At 43.8% G+C, this 17,935-nt stretch overlaps 1 protein-coding gene across 1 annotated transcript in view; it reads left to right on the forward strand.

The window, feature by feature from the left end:
- nbeaa (neurobeachin a) overlaps window positions 1-17,935 on the forward strand; it is a 1,211,357-nt gene that overhangs the window by 453,717 nt on the left and 739,705 nt on the right. Inside the window, exons 25-27 of the mRNA XM_070892347.1 lie at window positions 3,094-3,159; window positions 3,469-3,649; window positions 11,936-12,066. Coding sequence (XP_070748448.1) covers window positions 3,094-3,159; window positions 3,469-3,649; window positions 11,936-12,066 — 378 coding nt within the window. The remainder of the gene's footprint in view (window positions 1-3,093; window positions 3,160-3,468; window positions 3,650-11,935; window positions 12,067-17,935) is intronic.

Here is a 17,935-nt window from a genome sequence, read left to right on the forward strand (position 1 = left end):
CTGTCTGCCCCACCTGTTACAGCGACTGTGTTTCCTGCATTGGACTGTACAGTCACCTGAGAATTCACTTTTGGAGTGGAAGCAAGTCTTCCTTGATTTCAAGGGACTGCATACGTGATGATCATAGCATTAGTGAAAGGAGCTAGTATGACCACATAGGTTCCATTGATGACTTTTAGAAACCCAGTTACAGTGAAAAAGTGAAGAGCCTCCTCTTGTTGGTTTGAAACAATTATGACGCTCTTCACCAAACAATTCATCAGTGACCTGATGAATGCAGCAATCCACGGGTTGATATAGTAGATGTCACTCAAGCCAGCTTGAAAGCATTCAGTAATAAAGCCATTGAAAGCAATAGTGACTTTTACTGCTAAAAGTGGAGCCATTCCTGGAATGTGTACTCCAGGGATGCACATTTCTGACCTACCTGTGCCACCCAGTTAGTAAAGCTTGCCCCACCCCCCTCCCCACATCTGGTATCAGCGGTGTATTGGAATGGAAAATCTTCCTTATAATTCCTGTACATTTACCTCTGTTCTTTAACCCAGTGCCAGGAAGTGAATTCTGGTCATGTTAAATTTTTTGTACACAATTGCTTATTGATCTTTGTGGTATTCCAGTAACACATGACAGTGTTAAGTTTTCTGATCCTTTTTAACAAATAAAAGATGCATAGTAAAAAATAATTTATTTTTGGTCATTTCTTCAGTGTTTGAAATAATTCAAATTACTTTTGTCTTTTGGATGACTACCCATCAAAATAATTAATGGAAAAGTTTACCATCTGTTTAGAAGTGCCTATGATAAATGTTAATAAAGGAAAGATATAACTATTTTAGAAATCCGTAATTCCAGTTATTAGATCCAAAGCCCATATATTTTCTCTTATTAATGATACTTAGTTGAGTTTTTAAGGCTGAATTTAGTAGGAAAGAAATATGATTTTAGAATTTAATTAACGTTATTTTTCTTTCTCTTCATTAATTCTTACCCTTTTCTTTTTGTGTTGTATTTTTGCATATTGCATTCCCAGGGTTCTAAGGTTAGTATTTCTACTTTTTGAGTTTCATTTATTTGAAAGTCATTATATCTTCTGTATAATCACTTAATACGAGACCATATCTCTGTTTTATTTAATGGTTTCTCCAAATAGCATTAAATGTAAATCTTTCCTGTATTCTACGAGAGGAAATTAGTAATTTGTTACAATGGAGCACTCTTACTTGGTTTGCAACATCTGAAGCAGAAAACTTACTCGGAAAGAACAATGAATAGAGTAAAAGGGAAATGTTGGAGACAAAAGGGGTGAATTTCAGTGTGGCTATTCCTGTTTGTCCATTGTAATTTCAGCAGAGGAGCTACGGGAATCCCAGGAACTCAGCATAAATAGTTTCCTGAGATTCCTGAGGCATTTCAACTGGTTATGGCAGACAAGTTGGAGAACCTCTGGAAATCCACCCCAAAGTATTTAATGGTTAAAAAATGTATGCTATTTATAAATATTCCAAATCCTGCAAAATATTGATTGCTAAATTATGCTGTTCATGTCGCTGATCAATATCATTCTCTCTTATGGCTAATAATACAAAATAAACACAAAAATGGCTGAAATACCAAATAGTATCTGAAAATATTTAGTTATGATGTGCAAAATGAAAGTTCCAAGAATAGGTGAGTGTATAAATGTTACTTCGGAGCTGAGAAATGATACATAAATTTAAATGAGATGTGGATTGCATTTAGGTGTGTGCAACCAAAAGAATGCTGCAAAGGTTAACTCACATGATAATTGATGCGGAGATTCAACATCGCCTCCTGTGCGCCAGTGCAACTTTTGGCCGCCTAAGGAAAAGAGTGTTCGAAGACCAAGCCCTCAAACCTACCACCAAGCTCATGGTCTACAGGGCTATAGTAATTCCTGCCCTCCTATATGGGTCAGAGGCATGGACGACTTACAGAAGACTCATCAAGTCGCTGGAGATATATCACCAACGGTGTCTCCGCAAGATCCTGCAAGTTCCCTGGGAGGACAGACGCACCAACATCAGTGTCCTCGCCCAGGCTAACATTCCCAGCATTGAAACACTGACCATGCTAGATCAGCTTCGATGGGCGGGCCACTTAGTTCGCATGCCAGACACGAAACTCCCTAAACAACTGCTATATGAGGAGCTCCTTCATGGCAAACAAGCCAAAGGTGGGCAGCGGAAACGGTACAAGGACACCCTCAAAGCCTCCCTGGTGAAGTGCGACATCACTGACGCCTGGGAGACCCTGGCCGAAGACTGCCCTAGGTGGAGAAAGTGCATCCGGGAGGGCGTTGAGCTCTTCGAATCTCGACGCTGCGAGCGTGAAGGGATCAGGCGCAGGCAGCGGAAGGAGCGTGTGGTAAAACAGTGCCACCCCCCCTCCCCCTTCCCCCGCCGAGTATCTGTCCCATCTGTGACAGGGTCTGTGGCTCTCGTGTTGGACTGTTCAGCCACCAAAGAACTCACTTTAGGAGTAGAAGCAAGTCTTCCTCGATTTCGAGGGACTGTCTATGATGAAGACATGATAATTGGTGACACGTTGCTCAGATTAAATTTTATGTTACTAGAGTGTTATAAACTTTAAAAAACATATAAAATAAGAAATGATTAGTTGTATTAAATTTTTATAGCACAAGCATATAACTAGTGGACTTTGCTACACTTCACACAATTAAGTGATTGACACTTAGTAACTGAGCTTTTTTTTGGAAAAGAGCAAGGCACTAGATTCCCCGATTCCCTGGACTTGAATATCTTTGTTTTAATTCTCAATATTTTAAACATGCTTTTTAAAAACGCCTTAAATTTAACAACTTAGACTTTCAGAAGATATCCAAGACTTAATTTGAATACTTATATAATAGACATATCCGAAGCAAATACAGGAACAAAATGTTCAAATTGCATTTGAACATATACAGCATATATAATTTTCTAGTATCCCGCTGTGAAGCAATTTTCTGTATCACTGGCCGTTCCTGTATATGTACAGAATTTCCTTATAAACTCTGTTATACCCACTTTTCCCCTCATGTTTTATAAAAACTGCTGCTATCTTCAAAAGACCAACACAGTGGATTCCAGAGCCCCAGTGGACAGTGGGAGACTCCACAGCCCGGGCAAATCTCTCGTAAGTTTAAAAAAAATTATATATGCTGCATATATATTTTACATAAAGTAAAATAATTGGCGTGTTGAACTTCACGTACATGGTTTATCATAGCATCAGAAGCTATTGAACGTATTAGAACCTTGTAAGATGCCACCACCAAAGTGGTTTACATTTTTTTTTGGTAAATAAACTGAAAATGCAAACTTTACCAGCTAAAATATTTTTCTGAATTAATTTTCAACAGTTTATAAAACTGTGTGTGTAATTTTCTAAGGAAAACATTTGTGGCAGCATTACATATATGTTTTGCCTGTTTTTTTTTCGAAGACTGAGTTGGAAAACATTGAGGCAACCCAAGGCATGTCAACAGAGACAGCGGTAACATTCTTAAACAGGCTGATGGCCATGGTTGATGTGCTGGTTTTCTCGAGCTCACTCAATTTCAGTGAGATTGAAGCAGAAAAGAATATGTCATCTGGAGGCTTAATGCGTCAGTGCCTGAGGCTTGGTAAGTCTATAGCTTTGTATTTATGCATGAATGTAACAGCATTTTAATACTTCAATGCGTAAGTTGCATGATTTAAACAATAATGATGTTAGTAAAATGAAAACATCTTGCCTTTATAGCCCTCAGCATAATTTGTGTTACATGCGTCCCGAGTTTACAAACCATCCTAAGCACTTAAAATCTGAAATAAAAACAGAAAATGCTGGAAACACGCAGCAGGTCAGGCAGCATCTGTGGCGAGAGAAATAGAATTAATGTTTTAGGTCCTTTTGTCAGAGTTCTTTATTTCACAAACGGCAGTGAATATTGCAACCCCATATCATAAACCAGAAAGAATTATTCAGGATGAGCAGTGTCAGGATCAAATGCTCGGTTAAGGGATATATTCAGTGTAAAGCTCTCCCAACAATGCGCCATACTCTAGCAGTAGAATAGTATCCCTTAATTCCATCCTTAAAGCTTGTCTTATTTCCATCACTCTGACTACAATTCCTCACTGAGATTAAAATGCAAGTGTACCCTAAATAACGTCAACTAATACATCCAAATTAACAAATCCATGTTGTATTAATGGTTGATTTGACATTTATCCATGCTATTAGAGTGTAAGAGCTCCTTTGTTCTGTTAGATAGTGGCTTACCTTTTGTTTTTTAATTCTGTTGGATAAGTTACCCTGCCAATCTCCTTGAAAAACTGTTGAAGTGGTGATGTGTTAAAATTCATATTGGATTTGTTGAGTTAGGCTGTGGCATTTGGAGAAGAAATTATGTCGGGAAAAAGGTCACCCAAAGTAAACATTTAAATATCAGTTACATTACAATTGGTGCTTGTTCAAAGAAGTCCAAGGACTTGTCTGTAAAGACTGATAAGTGCCAGTTGGTTAGTTTATGTTAATACTTAATGCAAATAATCTGTTTTTAGCACTAATTTATCGCTTTGCTTTTTTATTTGCATTTTTCAATTGAAATTACTGGATAATTCAATTTTTTTTAAACTCAAAAAATTATCAGGAGTAGCAGGGAAATGCTTAATTCCCAGGAGCAGCAGAAGAAAAAGGGGCAGAAACATGCTTTGCCAGGTCTCTGCCACCTGTGCTTCCCTGGCACTTTCTGGGAATCCTAAAATTACATTATTAGGCCTGTGCCTGGGACAGTATTACAATGTTAATGAGACGGGAAGGGAGCAATTTCAGTGTCTTGCCTTATTTTCCTACCTAGCTGACCATTGGGCACTCCAAAAAAGACGTGGAGAATGATTCCAAGGTACTTTCCTCCCTTCCCCATAATGATCTTCAAAACTTCTGGTTGCTGTGGCAGATGTACACCTGGTTATGCAAATGGTTCAGGCCAGGAAACCTGAGTGCGCTCTTCTCTTGTCAGGCACCCAGTGAAGGAAAATCTATTCTCATTTTTCTCTGATTTTAACTTTGAAATATTTAGACTGTCAAAAGTAATTTAATTGTATGTATGCTGAATGAGTAATCACGATAGAAAATGTAGCTCCCAGCATGTCATGAGTTTGTATTTTTAATATATTTTGGGGTTTCTTTAAGCCGTGAAATGATTCAAATTGGCTGTCAAAGGTGCTACTAAGCTTTTGGGATCACAACCTTTTTTTATCACTTGTGAAATTCAGAGTCCAAAGGGCTAAAAGATACTGGCTTTGGAATACTTTGAATAGGGCAGAGACATACAAGAATGTCATAAGTGTCATGAAAAGAAGATTTTAAAATCTCTACTTCACTGGTGTGGTCTTTAGATTAAATACCTCTTGGTAGACAGGAATTGGGAGGAGAGTTTCTGATGTCAACTAAGTTATCTAAGAACATCAAAGTACAGGACCAGAAAGACAACTGCTGGCAAATTCCAAAAAATGAATAACTTCTCGATTGCCCAAGTCCTAAAATAGCTAACCAGTTGCTATTCCATACATTTGTCACCTTTTGCAAAATATAATTAAATCTAAACTCTGCACCTCCCCTTTCATATGCTTGAGCCTGTGTCTCCTGGTTCCAGAGTTTAGGATCAGATTGACTGTTTTGAGACATTTAAAATCAAAATTATAGTATGGTTAAAAACCTTCCCAAGTTCTAGCAAATATTCAGATTTTTCTTAGTCTGCATTTTACTGTAGATATAGAGCTGAGATCATTAGTATAGAATTGATCACGAGCTGTAATATTTTAAAAGTTTTGAGAGTGCAAGAAAAAGAGCACTTGTGCTTTCGATAGATTTCTGATGGCTCTGAATACTTTCTAAAGGCTTTGCATGCACTGGAATTATACTGTATCTGGTGTCAAACCTTAGCACTCTGAGCACGACCTCCTCAAGAAGGTCGTACATTGCTGCATCTGGAGTCAGGTTGGAATCTGATTCTGGGATTACTCTGTCATTTTTGCATTGCTTACAAAAGTGATAGTTTAACTACAAAGAATTGGACCTTCTAAATACATCTTATGTGCTCGCTGACCTACATTGGCTTCCGGTTAAGTAATGCCATGATTTCAAAATCTCATCCTTATTTTCAAATCCCTCCATCGCCTCGCCCCTCCCTATCTCTATAATCTCCTCCAGCCCCACTACCCCCCAAGATGTCTGTGCTCCTCTAATTCTGCCCTCCTTAGCATCCCTGATTATAATCATTCAACCATTGGTGGCCATGCCTTCTGTTGCCTAGGCTCCAAGCTCTGGAACTCCCTGCCTAAACCCTTCCGCCTCTCTACCTCTCTTTCCTCCTTCATGACGCTCCTTAAAACATACCTTTTTGACCAAGCCTGCCCTAATTTCTACTTATGCGGCTCGGTGTCAAATTTTTATCGCATAATACTCCTGTGAAGTGCCTTGGGACATTTCACTACGTTAAAGGCGTTATATAAATACAAGTTGTTACACATTTTGGAATGACAGGAAAATAATTTCTAACTCTGAAGCTTTTGTTGCATGTAAAAAGAAAGTTTGAAAGCTTGCCTCCCATCTCTTCCTCACCAATTCTTCTCTTTCCCATCCCATGGTTATCTCCTATTGGGCTAGAAATTTGGGTTTTAGCGATTTCGCCCATTTTTGGGTGATAACCGCAGTGGAATTTTTTTTATAGCTGAGGTACAGTTATTGCCGGACCTAGCAAAATTCGCTGACCGGCGACAGCGATGAATCCGGATTTGCACGACTGAAATTTGTGTGCCGGAGCCAAAATTTGCAATCGAAAAAAAACTGACCGCATGCACAAATTTTTTTTTAAAGTTCTTTTTGCCACTTTTTTTTCTTCCCGCGTTTCTGGTCAGCGGTCAGGGTGCACCCATGCAAGCGCAGTACACCCAGGGCTGAATCAGCCATTTACAGATAGCAGGCACGATGAAAAAGGAGAAGGGAGCAGGCAGAGAGCGAGGAAGTTCAGTAATGAGATGGACGAGGCCCTTACCGCAGCTGTGGAGAGGAGATGGGGTGAATTAAATAAGAGGGGTGCAAGTAAACCCCTCCCAGTGGTTCTTGGGCGTCTTTGGATCAGCATATCTGAGACGGTGTCTTTCATGGATGACATCAGTAGGACCCACACCCAGTGCCGCAAGAGGTTCAATGACCATTGCAGGATCATCAGAGTAAGTAATATTTTTATTGATGCACTCCTTCATTACTTAAATGATAAATCTGACGCATATTGGTATAGGTATGCTTAGTGTTGCCCCTTGTTTGCCATGAATGATCATTACACATTATTTAGACTGCTTTCTGAGATCTTAAAAGATGTTTCTGCACTTTGATGTCTTCCTCATGAACCATGTGTAACTTCCAGGGCCATTAAATAGAGGATTATATTAAATGCACACAGTATGATATAAGTGCTTTGATGGCTGTCTGTGTGTGCCACAAGAGCAGAAGGGCCCTCTGGTAACCATTCCTATTGTCATCTTTGCAGGGAAGGTTGTCCCACAACAGCTGAGAGCAGCGATGGACAGGCGGCGGTCCACCCAGAACAGTGCCTCTGACAGACCTGGAGGAGCACATGGCAGGTCTGATCGGTGCCTCAGGGCGTTGAACCCCCATGCGAAACTGAGGGTAAGTCCTGCAAAAGATCCCCAGGCTGGGTTGGGGCAATGTGATGTAGTGTCTGTGGACTAGGTTGGGGCAATGTGATTCAGTGTCTCTGGACTAGGGTTGGGGCAATGTGATGTAGTGTCTGTGGACTAGGGTTCGGGCAATGTGATGTAGTGTCTGTGGACTAGGGTTCGGGCAATGTCTAGTGTCTGTGGACTAGGGTTCGGGCAATGTTATGCAGTGTCTCTCGACTACATATAATGTAGCAGCAGCAGCGGTCCTTCAAATGAGTCTGTGCTATGTGACCTTACTCATGTCACCCTGCCCCCTCCCCTGCTGCTAACCGTTCATCTGTTGTTTTCTATTTCCAGATGAGGAGTCACATGCGCCACATCCTCGAATGGAAGCCCTCACCTCAGTCCATCATGTGGGGGTGGAGGAGGGGGATGAGGGCGAGGACGAGGAACCTCCACGGGAGGACCCAAACTCAAAAACCTATTTCGATGGGGGTGGGGGAACCGATGCCATCGACATCTCTTTTTGCTGCGGTCACTAGCTTGTCCGAGGAAGAAACATTCTCGGGCTTTGAGCCATCCGAGGCCCCGGGTACAAGTGGCATGCAGCAACGCACCACTGGGGTTGAATCCCGTATGCCGTCTCTCCGGAGGGTGCGTCGGCAAAGCCAGTCTGCTGACAGACAAGCAGACGCACACCTGGACATGGTGGGACTGTCCAAGGAGAGCATCCAGCTCACCCGACAGTTCCTGGAGGTCTTGGGTAGTATTCCCGCAAGCATTGTGGACATGAGGGACGGCATGTCGCAGATTGTCGATGCGAGCCGTGAAACCACCAAGGCTGTCACTGCCCACGTGCAATTGATGATCTAAATCTTTGACACTACAGTCCCCAGTGTCACACCCAGACCAGCATCACCTGTGAGTGGTGAGGTTGAGCAACAGCCTTGCCACTCAAAAGCCGGGCCTTCCCTACCCGAGCTGCTCCAGGGGATCCACACATGGCGTCTCCATTGTCTATCCCCCTTTTACAGCAGGACTCTGACTGCCTTGCTGGTACCACCTTGGGTAGGATCATGACATGAGGGAGGGGGGTTAGGATGATTGGGGAGGAGGGGCCGCGTTCGGTACAGGGGTTGTTTTTTTGTTGTTTCATTGCTGTTTTGTTGATATTTTACAAAAGTTTGGCAATTCACAATAATGTTTAATAAATTTTATTCCAGTTTTGAAATGTTTAACAATGTTATTCAAGTTACCGTATGTTTAATAAATCTTATTCAAGTTACCGTATGTTTAATAAATCTTATTCAAGTTACCGTATGTTTAATAAATTATTTTGTTCACAACCATTCCTGTTTTGTGTCTCATTTGCAGGATAAGAGGGGAAATAGTCAACATGATGGGTAGGGAGTGGCCAGGCACCTTGGATAGGGTCATGATGGGAAGGAGAGGGATTAGGATGGAGGGGGGGGGCACGGGGCGGGGAAGAGGGGCCGCAGGTAAAAGACATTTGGTGCAAGGGTTGTTCTTTTGTTGTTTTGTTGTTTAGTTTCTGTTTTGCTGTTGGTATTTTATAAAAGTTTGTCAATTCACAATAATGTTTAATAAATGTTATTCCAGATTTGAAATGTTTAATGAATGTTATTCAACTTACAATGTTTACAAATTGTATTCAAGTTACTGTACGTTTAATAAATTCTTTTATTCACCGTAACCATTCCTGTGTAGTGTTTCATTTGCAGAATAAGAGGGGGAATAGTCAATATGGTGGTATAGAGTGGCCAAGCAACGGTCAATTGTGCCGTTCACTCTTCAAGCAAAGTGTTGAATTATGAGCTGTTGATGTAAGGCTTTTGCAGTGGCGAAAGCTGCACGAGGCCTGCTCTGTGGTGATGGCATGGGTTAATCGCCAGGCTCCTCATTCTCCTCCTTTTCCTCCCTCTCCTCCCCTCTCTCCTGAGGTGGTCCTGCAGTCCCCAGTGGCAAATCCTGTTCCCTCATGATGGCTAAGTTGTGTCGCATGCAGCACACCACAATGAACTCAGAGACTTGCTGAGGGGAGTATTGCAGGGAGCCTCCAAAGTGGTCCAGGCATTGGAAGCGCTGCTTAAGCACTCCAATTGTCTTTTCGACGATGTTGCATGTGGCTGTATGGCTGTGATTATAGCGATGCTCGGCTTCTGTCTGAGGGTTCCAGAGGGGAGTCATGACCAGGTGGCGAGGCCGTAACCTTTGTCCCCCAGCATCCAGCTCTGGCCTTGTGGCTGACGGCCGAACGGGCATGAGATACTGCTCTCATGCAAGATAAAAGCATCGTGGATACTCCCTGGATATTGGGCATTGACTGCCATGATGCGTTGAGTATGGTCGAAGACGATCTGTACGTTCAAAGAGTGGAATCCCTTTCGGTTTTGACAAACCATTGGATTGAGGAAAGGTGCTCGCAGGGAAATGTGCGTACAGTCAATGGCAGCCTGAACCTTGGCGAAGCCAGCAATTGGTCCAAAACCTATAGTCCTCTCACTCTATGTCTCCTTGGTCATTGGGAACTTTATAAAGTCCATCCTGCATGCATACAGTACAGTAGTCACCTGGTGAATGTAGCGAACTGCGAAATGGAGCAGATGTCCCCTGCTGATGCCTGAAAGGAGCTGGAGGCATAGAAGACAAGTACTGCAGTCACCTTCACCTCGACCGGCCGTGCAGTCCTGTTGCTGCTGGTAGGCTGTAGGTCTGTCTTTATGAGCTGGCATATCTCTGTGACCACCTCTTTTCTTCAAATGCACTGTGCCTCAGAGAGCTGCAGATATGAGCGCTGTTCCCTGTAAACTCGTGGGGGGTAAGGCCTCCTCCCTATGTATCTGCAAGTTCTTCAATTACGCTCAAAATGCTCACCAATAATCCTCCTTCCAGCTCGACGCTGACATAGTATAGCCCTATATTTTTTAAAAGTCCTTTAAAACAAACTTAACTCACATAAATCTTCATTGTATAAAATGCAGCTTTCCTTCTCCAAATTCTTTTCTGCACTGAACTTGTGCTCGGTTTTCAAGATGGCGCCGGATGCCCCCTGAGTCCGACCTGGGTCTGTCTTTTTTTCGGGCGGTCGACTTGGCTGAATTTACCGCCCGCGACGATAACGCAGCATTGCACGCCGATTGACGTCATAAAAACGCTTTAAAAAAAAAAAATCAGGCGGGCGATAACTTTTAGCGCTGGCACTAAATCACTGCCAAGTTTTTTGCCAGGGTGCAAAATGTACGACTCGTTTATCGCCAAAAAAAACATAATCGCTTCATCCTGGCGGTAAAACGGGTGCAAAGCTGGCGAATTTCTAGCCCATTCTACTTAATAGCTTGAATTCTTGGCAGGGTATTGCTTTGGTACCTCACCGAAGTGCCATAGAATCTCTTATGTTTACTTGAACAGATAGATTGACTCAGTCTAGTGTCTCATCAGAAAGATGGCATCTCTGGCAATGTAGCATTTCCTCAGGATTGCACTGAATTGTCAGGCTAGATTCTGTACTCAAATTCTGGAGTGAGACTTGCACCCACAACTTCTGACTCAGAGGTGAGAGTGCTACCACTGAGACAGACTGACACTTAATGCTACAGCCATATTTTTAAAAAAAATGTAGACATTCTTCATCTGATGGAGCTAAACAACATATTCTGAATTAGTTGTAATGTTAACTAATTCAGTCTGAATGCAACCCCATATCAGGTAACAGGAACTACCTTGTGCATCCTGAAGGAGTACAGGATACTTTCCGTTATTAGCCAAGGCATAGACTATAAGAGCAGGGAGGTTATGCTAGAGGAAAAGAGATGGAAGGCAAGCTTTCAAATTTTCAAATCAATGTTTCACTTCTGTATGAATCTATGCACATGTAATGATTGAAAATGTTTCTCTTGGCAGGATGCGGAGACACTTAATTCCATTCCGGTTTCTGGATCTTCAACTTTGTGTATCAGAATTCTTTCCTTGTCCGTGCTAATCAGTACTTGGGCGCCTTGGTGTCAGAAATGTTATAAATAGGTCCTTCGGACAGCCGTTACTGTCGAGCTTTGTTTTTAGTTTTGAGATTTTAGAACCCTCGGAATTTTGAAGCTCCAGTTGCATGTGCGCGCATGGCACAAAAAGTGATGTATTTTATTTTGTAGGTTTTAAAGTTAAAGCTGTAAATTTGAGAAGAAAAGTTATTGTACAAATAACTTTTCCCGACTATGCTCTTACAGTTTGTTGTGTTTCTGTGAGAAATTGCCTGGAATGTCGCCAGAGACAAAGGGACAGGATGACAAAGACTTCACTAGCTAGCAAAAAGGTCCAAGAGAATCTTCAGAACATAACAGGATCCAATGCAGCCAAGGTAATGCAACATAAGACAGAATGTTCTATTTCTTCATTTAGTCTCAAAAAGCTGACTTACAGTTTTTGATATGGGTCCAAAAAAACTCCATTGTGGTCTACAAATTACACCATTTCATTAAATTAAATTTAATAGTGTGTTAGTAGCAGTATAACAAATTCTGTATACTTTAATTTCTTCCCCTTCCAATTTTGCATATTGTCTAACTTAACTTTAGGTGTTTCGACATCACATATTAGACTGTTCAACGAGGTGAGCAAGTGACTATTTCTCAATGTTTCTGTCAACACTACCTTGAGTTGGCCACTAGGCAGTGCACAAAGCACAGGCTGGCTATTTTTTCATCTTCAGATAACCTGGCTAATGGGGAACTCACCATGTAAAGATTCATAAAAGAGAACCCACTTCTAAACATTCAGTGGCATACTGTAAGCATATCAGTGGCTACTAATAAATATTTATAACCACTCTTTAATTGATTATTACATAATTACAGGAATGTAAAAAGTTATATTCCTCATCAGGCAAATACATTTCTGATTCAGTGTACAATGGTACATATAGCAGTGCAAACTTGTTGTTCAATTACTGTTGCATATTCAGCCAGTAGAGAATGATTCGTGTGCACATTTCTTCAAATTAGATCCTAAACGAGAGTGAAGTGCTGCTCTTCATCGAAATGAATGAGGAATATCAATGATTTAGACTTGAATATAGGGGGTATGATTAAGAACTTTGCAGATAATATTAAAATCGGCTATGTGGTCGATAATGAAGAAGAAAGCTGTAGGCTGCAGGAAGGTATGAATTAATTGATCAGGTGGGCTGAACAGTGGTAAATGGAATTTAATCTGGAGAAGTGTGAGGTAATGCATTTGGGAAGGGCTAACAAGACAAGGGAATACATATTAAATGGTAGTATACTGAGAAATGTAGAGGAACAGAGGGACCTTGGAGGGCGTGTCTACAGATACCTGAAGATAGCAGGCCAGGTGGTTAAGAAGGTATACGGAATGCTTGCCTTTGTTAGCCGAGGCATAGAATACAAGAGCAGGGAGGTTATGCTTGAACTGTATAAAAAAACTAGTTAGGCCACAGCTAGAGTACTGTGTGCAGTTCAGGTCACCGCATTACAGAAAAGATGTGATTGCACTAGAGAGGGTACAGAGGAGATTTACGAGGATGTTGCCTGGACTGGAGAATTTTAGCAACGAGGAAAGATTGGATAGGCTGGGGTTGTTTTCTTTGGAACAGAGGAGGCTGAGAGGAGACCTAATTGAGGTGTATAAAATTATGAGGGGCCTAGATAGAGTGGATAGGAAGGACCTTGGTACACTCATAATAAAGGATGAAACTGAGTACTGTGTACAATGAGCAAGTGTGACCTTAGCTCCGTTAATAATACTCCAGAGTGCAGGGACCTCGTGGGTGGCCTGCTTATATACTATGCTCCCAAGGGATGCTGGGATCCCTTGGGACTCCCAACAGGTGGGCCCTCTGGTGGTCAGGTGTCATGCAGGTTACACAGGGTTAAATACATTACATCACTCCCCTGTGAAGTCAACAGTACACTTATTTACAAGGTGAGACGATCTGGGGTTTTACGCTCCCTTGTCGATCGTCTTAGTACAAATGCGGGTGTGGGTGGGTTGGTTAGTTCTTCACTGGGCTGTTGGGCAGCCGGGCTGCTGGGGATGATGAGTTCGGCATCGTGGTCAACCATGATGTCAGTTGCCACTTGGGTGTGTGTTGGAGGGTCAAAGTTGGTGGTGTCCTCTTCGGGTTATTCGTAGCTGTTGGTGAACCGCAATTTGATTTGGTCCAAATGTTTTCTGTGCGTTTGTCCATTGGCCATTTTGACCTGAAGCACTCTACTCCCCTCTTTGGCTGTAACCATGTCAGCGAGCCATTTTGGACCATGTCCATAATTGAGCACAAACATGGGATCATTGATCTCAATATCGCGTGACAAATTTGCGCAGTCATGGTACACACTTTTTTTATGCCGCTTGCCCTCCACGTGATCATGGAGATCAGGGTGGACAAGAGAGAGCCTTGTTTTGAGCGCCCTTTTCATGAGCAGCTTGACTGGGAGATCCCCGGTGAGTGAGTGAGGTCTGGTGCGGTAGCTGAGTAGCACTCGGGACAGCGGGGTCTGTAGGGAGCCTTCCGACACAAGTTTCAAGCTTTGCTTGATGGTCTGAATTGCCTGTTCTGCCTGGCCGTTGGATGCGGGCTTGAATGCAGCAGATGTGATGTGTTTGATCCCGTTGCGGGTCATGAATTCCTTGAATTCAGCACTGGTGAAGCACGGCCCATTGTCGCTGACTAGGACATCAGGCAAACCGTGCGTGGTAAACATGGTTCGTAGGCTTTTGATGGTGGCTGTGGACGTGCTTACTGACATTATTGCACATTCAATCCATTTTGAGTAAGCATCCACAACAACCAAAAACATTTTGCCTAGAAATGGGTCCGCAGAGTCTACGTGGATCCTAGACCACGGTTTGGAGGGCCACGACCACAAACTTAGTGGTGCCTCTCTGGGTGCATTGCTCAGCTGAGAGCAAGTGTTGTACTGGCGCACGCATGACTCTAAATCTGAGTCGATGCTGGGCCACCACAAATGGGATCTGGCTATGGCTTTCATTATTACGATGCCTGGGTGGGTACTGTGCAGTTCACATATGAATGTATCTCTGCCTTTCTTGGACAAGACCACGCGATTGGCCCACAATAGACAGTCCGCCGCTGGGACACTGGACCAGCTCCCATGGAGAACACAGTTTTCTACTAAAGACAGTAAAGGATCCTGGCTGGTCCAGGTCCTGATCTGGCGGACCGTAATGGGGGGACTTCTCGTTCTCGAATGCATCCATTACCATGCGCAAGTCCGCTGGCTGTGCCATTTCCACCCCGGTGGTGGGCAATGGCAGCAGATTGAGAGCATCTGCGCAGTTCTCTATGCCTGGTCTGTGGCAGATTACATAGTTAAATGCCGACAGCGTGAGCGTCCATTTTTGGATGCGGGCAGAGGCATTGGTATTAATCCCTTTGTTCTCAGAGAACAGCGACATGAGCGGCTTGTGGTCAGTTTCAAGCTCAAACTTGAGGCCAAATAAGTACTGGTGCATTTTTTTCACCCCGTAGATGCAGGCTAGAGCCCCTTTTTCAATCATGCTGTAGGCCCTTTCGGCCTTTGACAAACTCCTGAACGTATAAGCGACCGGCTGCAAAATCCCTGATTCATTAGCCTGTTGTAACACACACCCGACCCCGTATGACAACGCATCGCAAGCTAGCACTAATCGTTTACAAGGATTATACAGGACAAGCAGTTTGTTTGAACACAACAGATTTCTGGCTTTCTTAAAGGCAGCCTCTTGTGAATTCCCCCATGCGCAGTAGCACATGTAGGGGTTTAAGCAGGGTGCTTAACCCAGGTGGGAAATTACCGAAATAGTTAAGGAGTCCCAGGAACGACCCAGTTCGGTGGTCGCGACGCGTTCTTGATGGCCTCCGTCTTGGCGTCGGTGGGTCTGATGCTGTCCGCTACAATTCTTCATCCCGAGAACTCGACGTCCTATGCCAGGAAAATACATTTCGAGTGTTTCAACCAGAGTCCCACGCAATCCAACTGACTAAGAAACTTTTCCAGATTCTTCAAGTGCTCCATGGTGTCCCGACCTGTAACCAATATGTCGTCCTGGAAAACCAATGTACAAGGAACCAACTTTAGCAGGCTCCATGTTCCGCTGGAAGATTGCTGCGGCCGACCGAATCCCGAACGGGCACCAGTTGTAGATAAACAGACCTTTTGTGTGTGTTGATGCAGGTGAGGCCTTTCGAAGACTCCTCCAACTCCTGTGTCATGTAGGCCGAGATCAGGTCCAGCTTGGTGAACGTCTTCCCACCAGCCAGGGTCGCAAATAGGTCGCCTGCCTTGGGTAGCGGGTACTGGCCCTGCAGCGAGAAATGGTTAATCGTTACTTTATAGTCCCCACAAATTCTGACTGTGCCGTCACCTTTAGGTACTGGGACAATCGGACTGGCCCAGTCGTTGAATTCCACCGGTGCGATGATACCTTCATGTTGCAGCCTGTCCAGCTCAATTTCCACTTTTTCACGCATCATGTACGGTACTGCCCGTGCCTTGTGGTGGATGGGTCGCGTACCGGGAACCAAATGGATCTGCACTTCCGCCCCCGAGAAGCTTCCAATGCCTGGCTCGAACAACGATGGGAACTTGCTCAGAACCTGGGTACATGAGGCGTCGTCGACGGACGAAAGCACTCGGATATCATCCCAGTTCTAGCAGATTTATCCCAGCCAGCTTCTGCCAAACAACGTGGGGCCATCCCCTGGCACAATCCACAGCGGGAGTTCGTGTACTGCTCCGTCTTAGGAGACTTTGATTTCAGCACTGCCAATTACAGGGATTAGTTCCTTGGTGTAAGTTCTTAGTTTGGTGTGAATGGGGCTGAACTTGGGCCTGTGTGCCTTTTTGCCCCACAGCCTGTCGAAGGCCTTTTTACTCATTATGGATTGACTTGCCCCCGTGTCCAGTTCCATAGATACTGGAATACCATTCAGTTTAACTTTCAACATTATTGGTGGACGTTTCGTAGTGAATGTATGTACCCCGTACACTTCTGTATCCTCTGAACGAGTCTCCAATTCAGCCTGATCCACAGTGGATCGATCTTCCTCTGCAACGTGGTTGTTTGCAGCTTGCCTGCACATTCGTTGGAGGTGTCCCATTGTTCTGCAACCATTGCACGCATAGTGCTTAAAGTGGCATTGATGGGGCCGATGATCACCTCCGCAGCAAGGTGTTAACTGCCTCGCATTAACGATTGATGGCAGACTCTGGGTCAATTGAGGTCGGGCCACAGCAGCCGGCTTGTACGTTCTGCCATGTACATTTCTGCTCGAGATCGACATTACTTTATGCACAGTACTGACCGAAACTTCTTTACTCTGCGAAATCTGTTTGGTGTTGTCGCTGGTGGACATAAATGCCTGGGCTATCGTTATGGCTTTACTTAGATTCGGAGTTTGTACAGTCAACAGTTTGCAAAGGATTGTCTCGTGTCCAATGCCCAGTACAAAAAAGTCTCTAAGCATTTGTTCCAGGAAACACTCAAACTCACAATGTCCTGCGAGGCGCCTTAGTTCGGCGACATAGCTGGCCACTTCCGAGCCCTCCAATCGTTGACACGTATAGAACCGATACCTCGCCATCAAAATGCTTTCCTTAGGATTTAGGTGCTCCAGGACTAGCGTGCACAATTCTTCGGAGGATTTCTCTGTCAGTTTTGCTGGGGCCAGGAGATTCTTCATGAGGCCATAGGTTGTTGCCCCACAGACAGTTAGGAGGATCACCTTTCGTTTGGTAACGTTCTCGTCACCTTCCAGCTCGTTGGCCACGAAGTATTGGTCAAGTCTCTCCACGAAGACCTCCCAATCGTCCTCTTCTGAGAACTTCTCCAGGATACCGACTGTTCTTTCCATTTTCGCGCAGTTATTCGTTACCTCGTAGCCAATTGGTATACTCATAATAAAGGATGAAACTGTGTACAATGAGCAAGTGTGACCTTAGCTCCTTTAATGAGACTCCAGAGTGCAGGTACCTCGTGGGTGGCCTGCTTATATACTGTGCTCCCAAGCGATGCTGGGATCCCTTGGGACTCCAACAGGTGGGCCCTCTGGTGGTCAGGTGTCATGCAGGTTACACAGAGTTAAATACATTACAGACCTATTTCCCTCAGCAGAGGGTCAACAACCAGGGGGCGTAGATTTAAAGTGGTAGGAGGTTTAGAGGGAAATCTCTTCACCCAGAGGGTGGTGTGGGTCTGGAAACCCACTG

The sequence above is a fragment of the Pristiophorus japonicus genome, chromosome 10 (assembly GCF_044704955.1).
Source record: "Pristiophorus japonicus isolate sPriJap1 chromosome 10, sPriJap1.hap1, whole genome shotgun sequence".
Classification (NCBI taxonomy): domain Eukaryota; kingdom Metazoa; phylum Chordata; class Chondrichthyes; family Pristiophoridae; genus Pristiophorus; species Pristiophorus japonicus.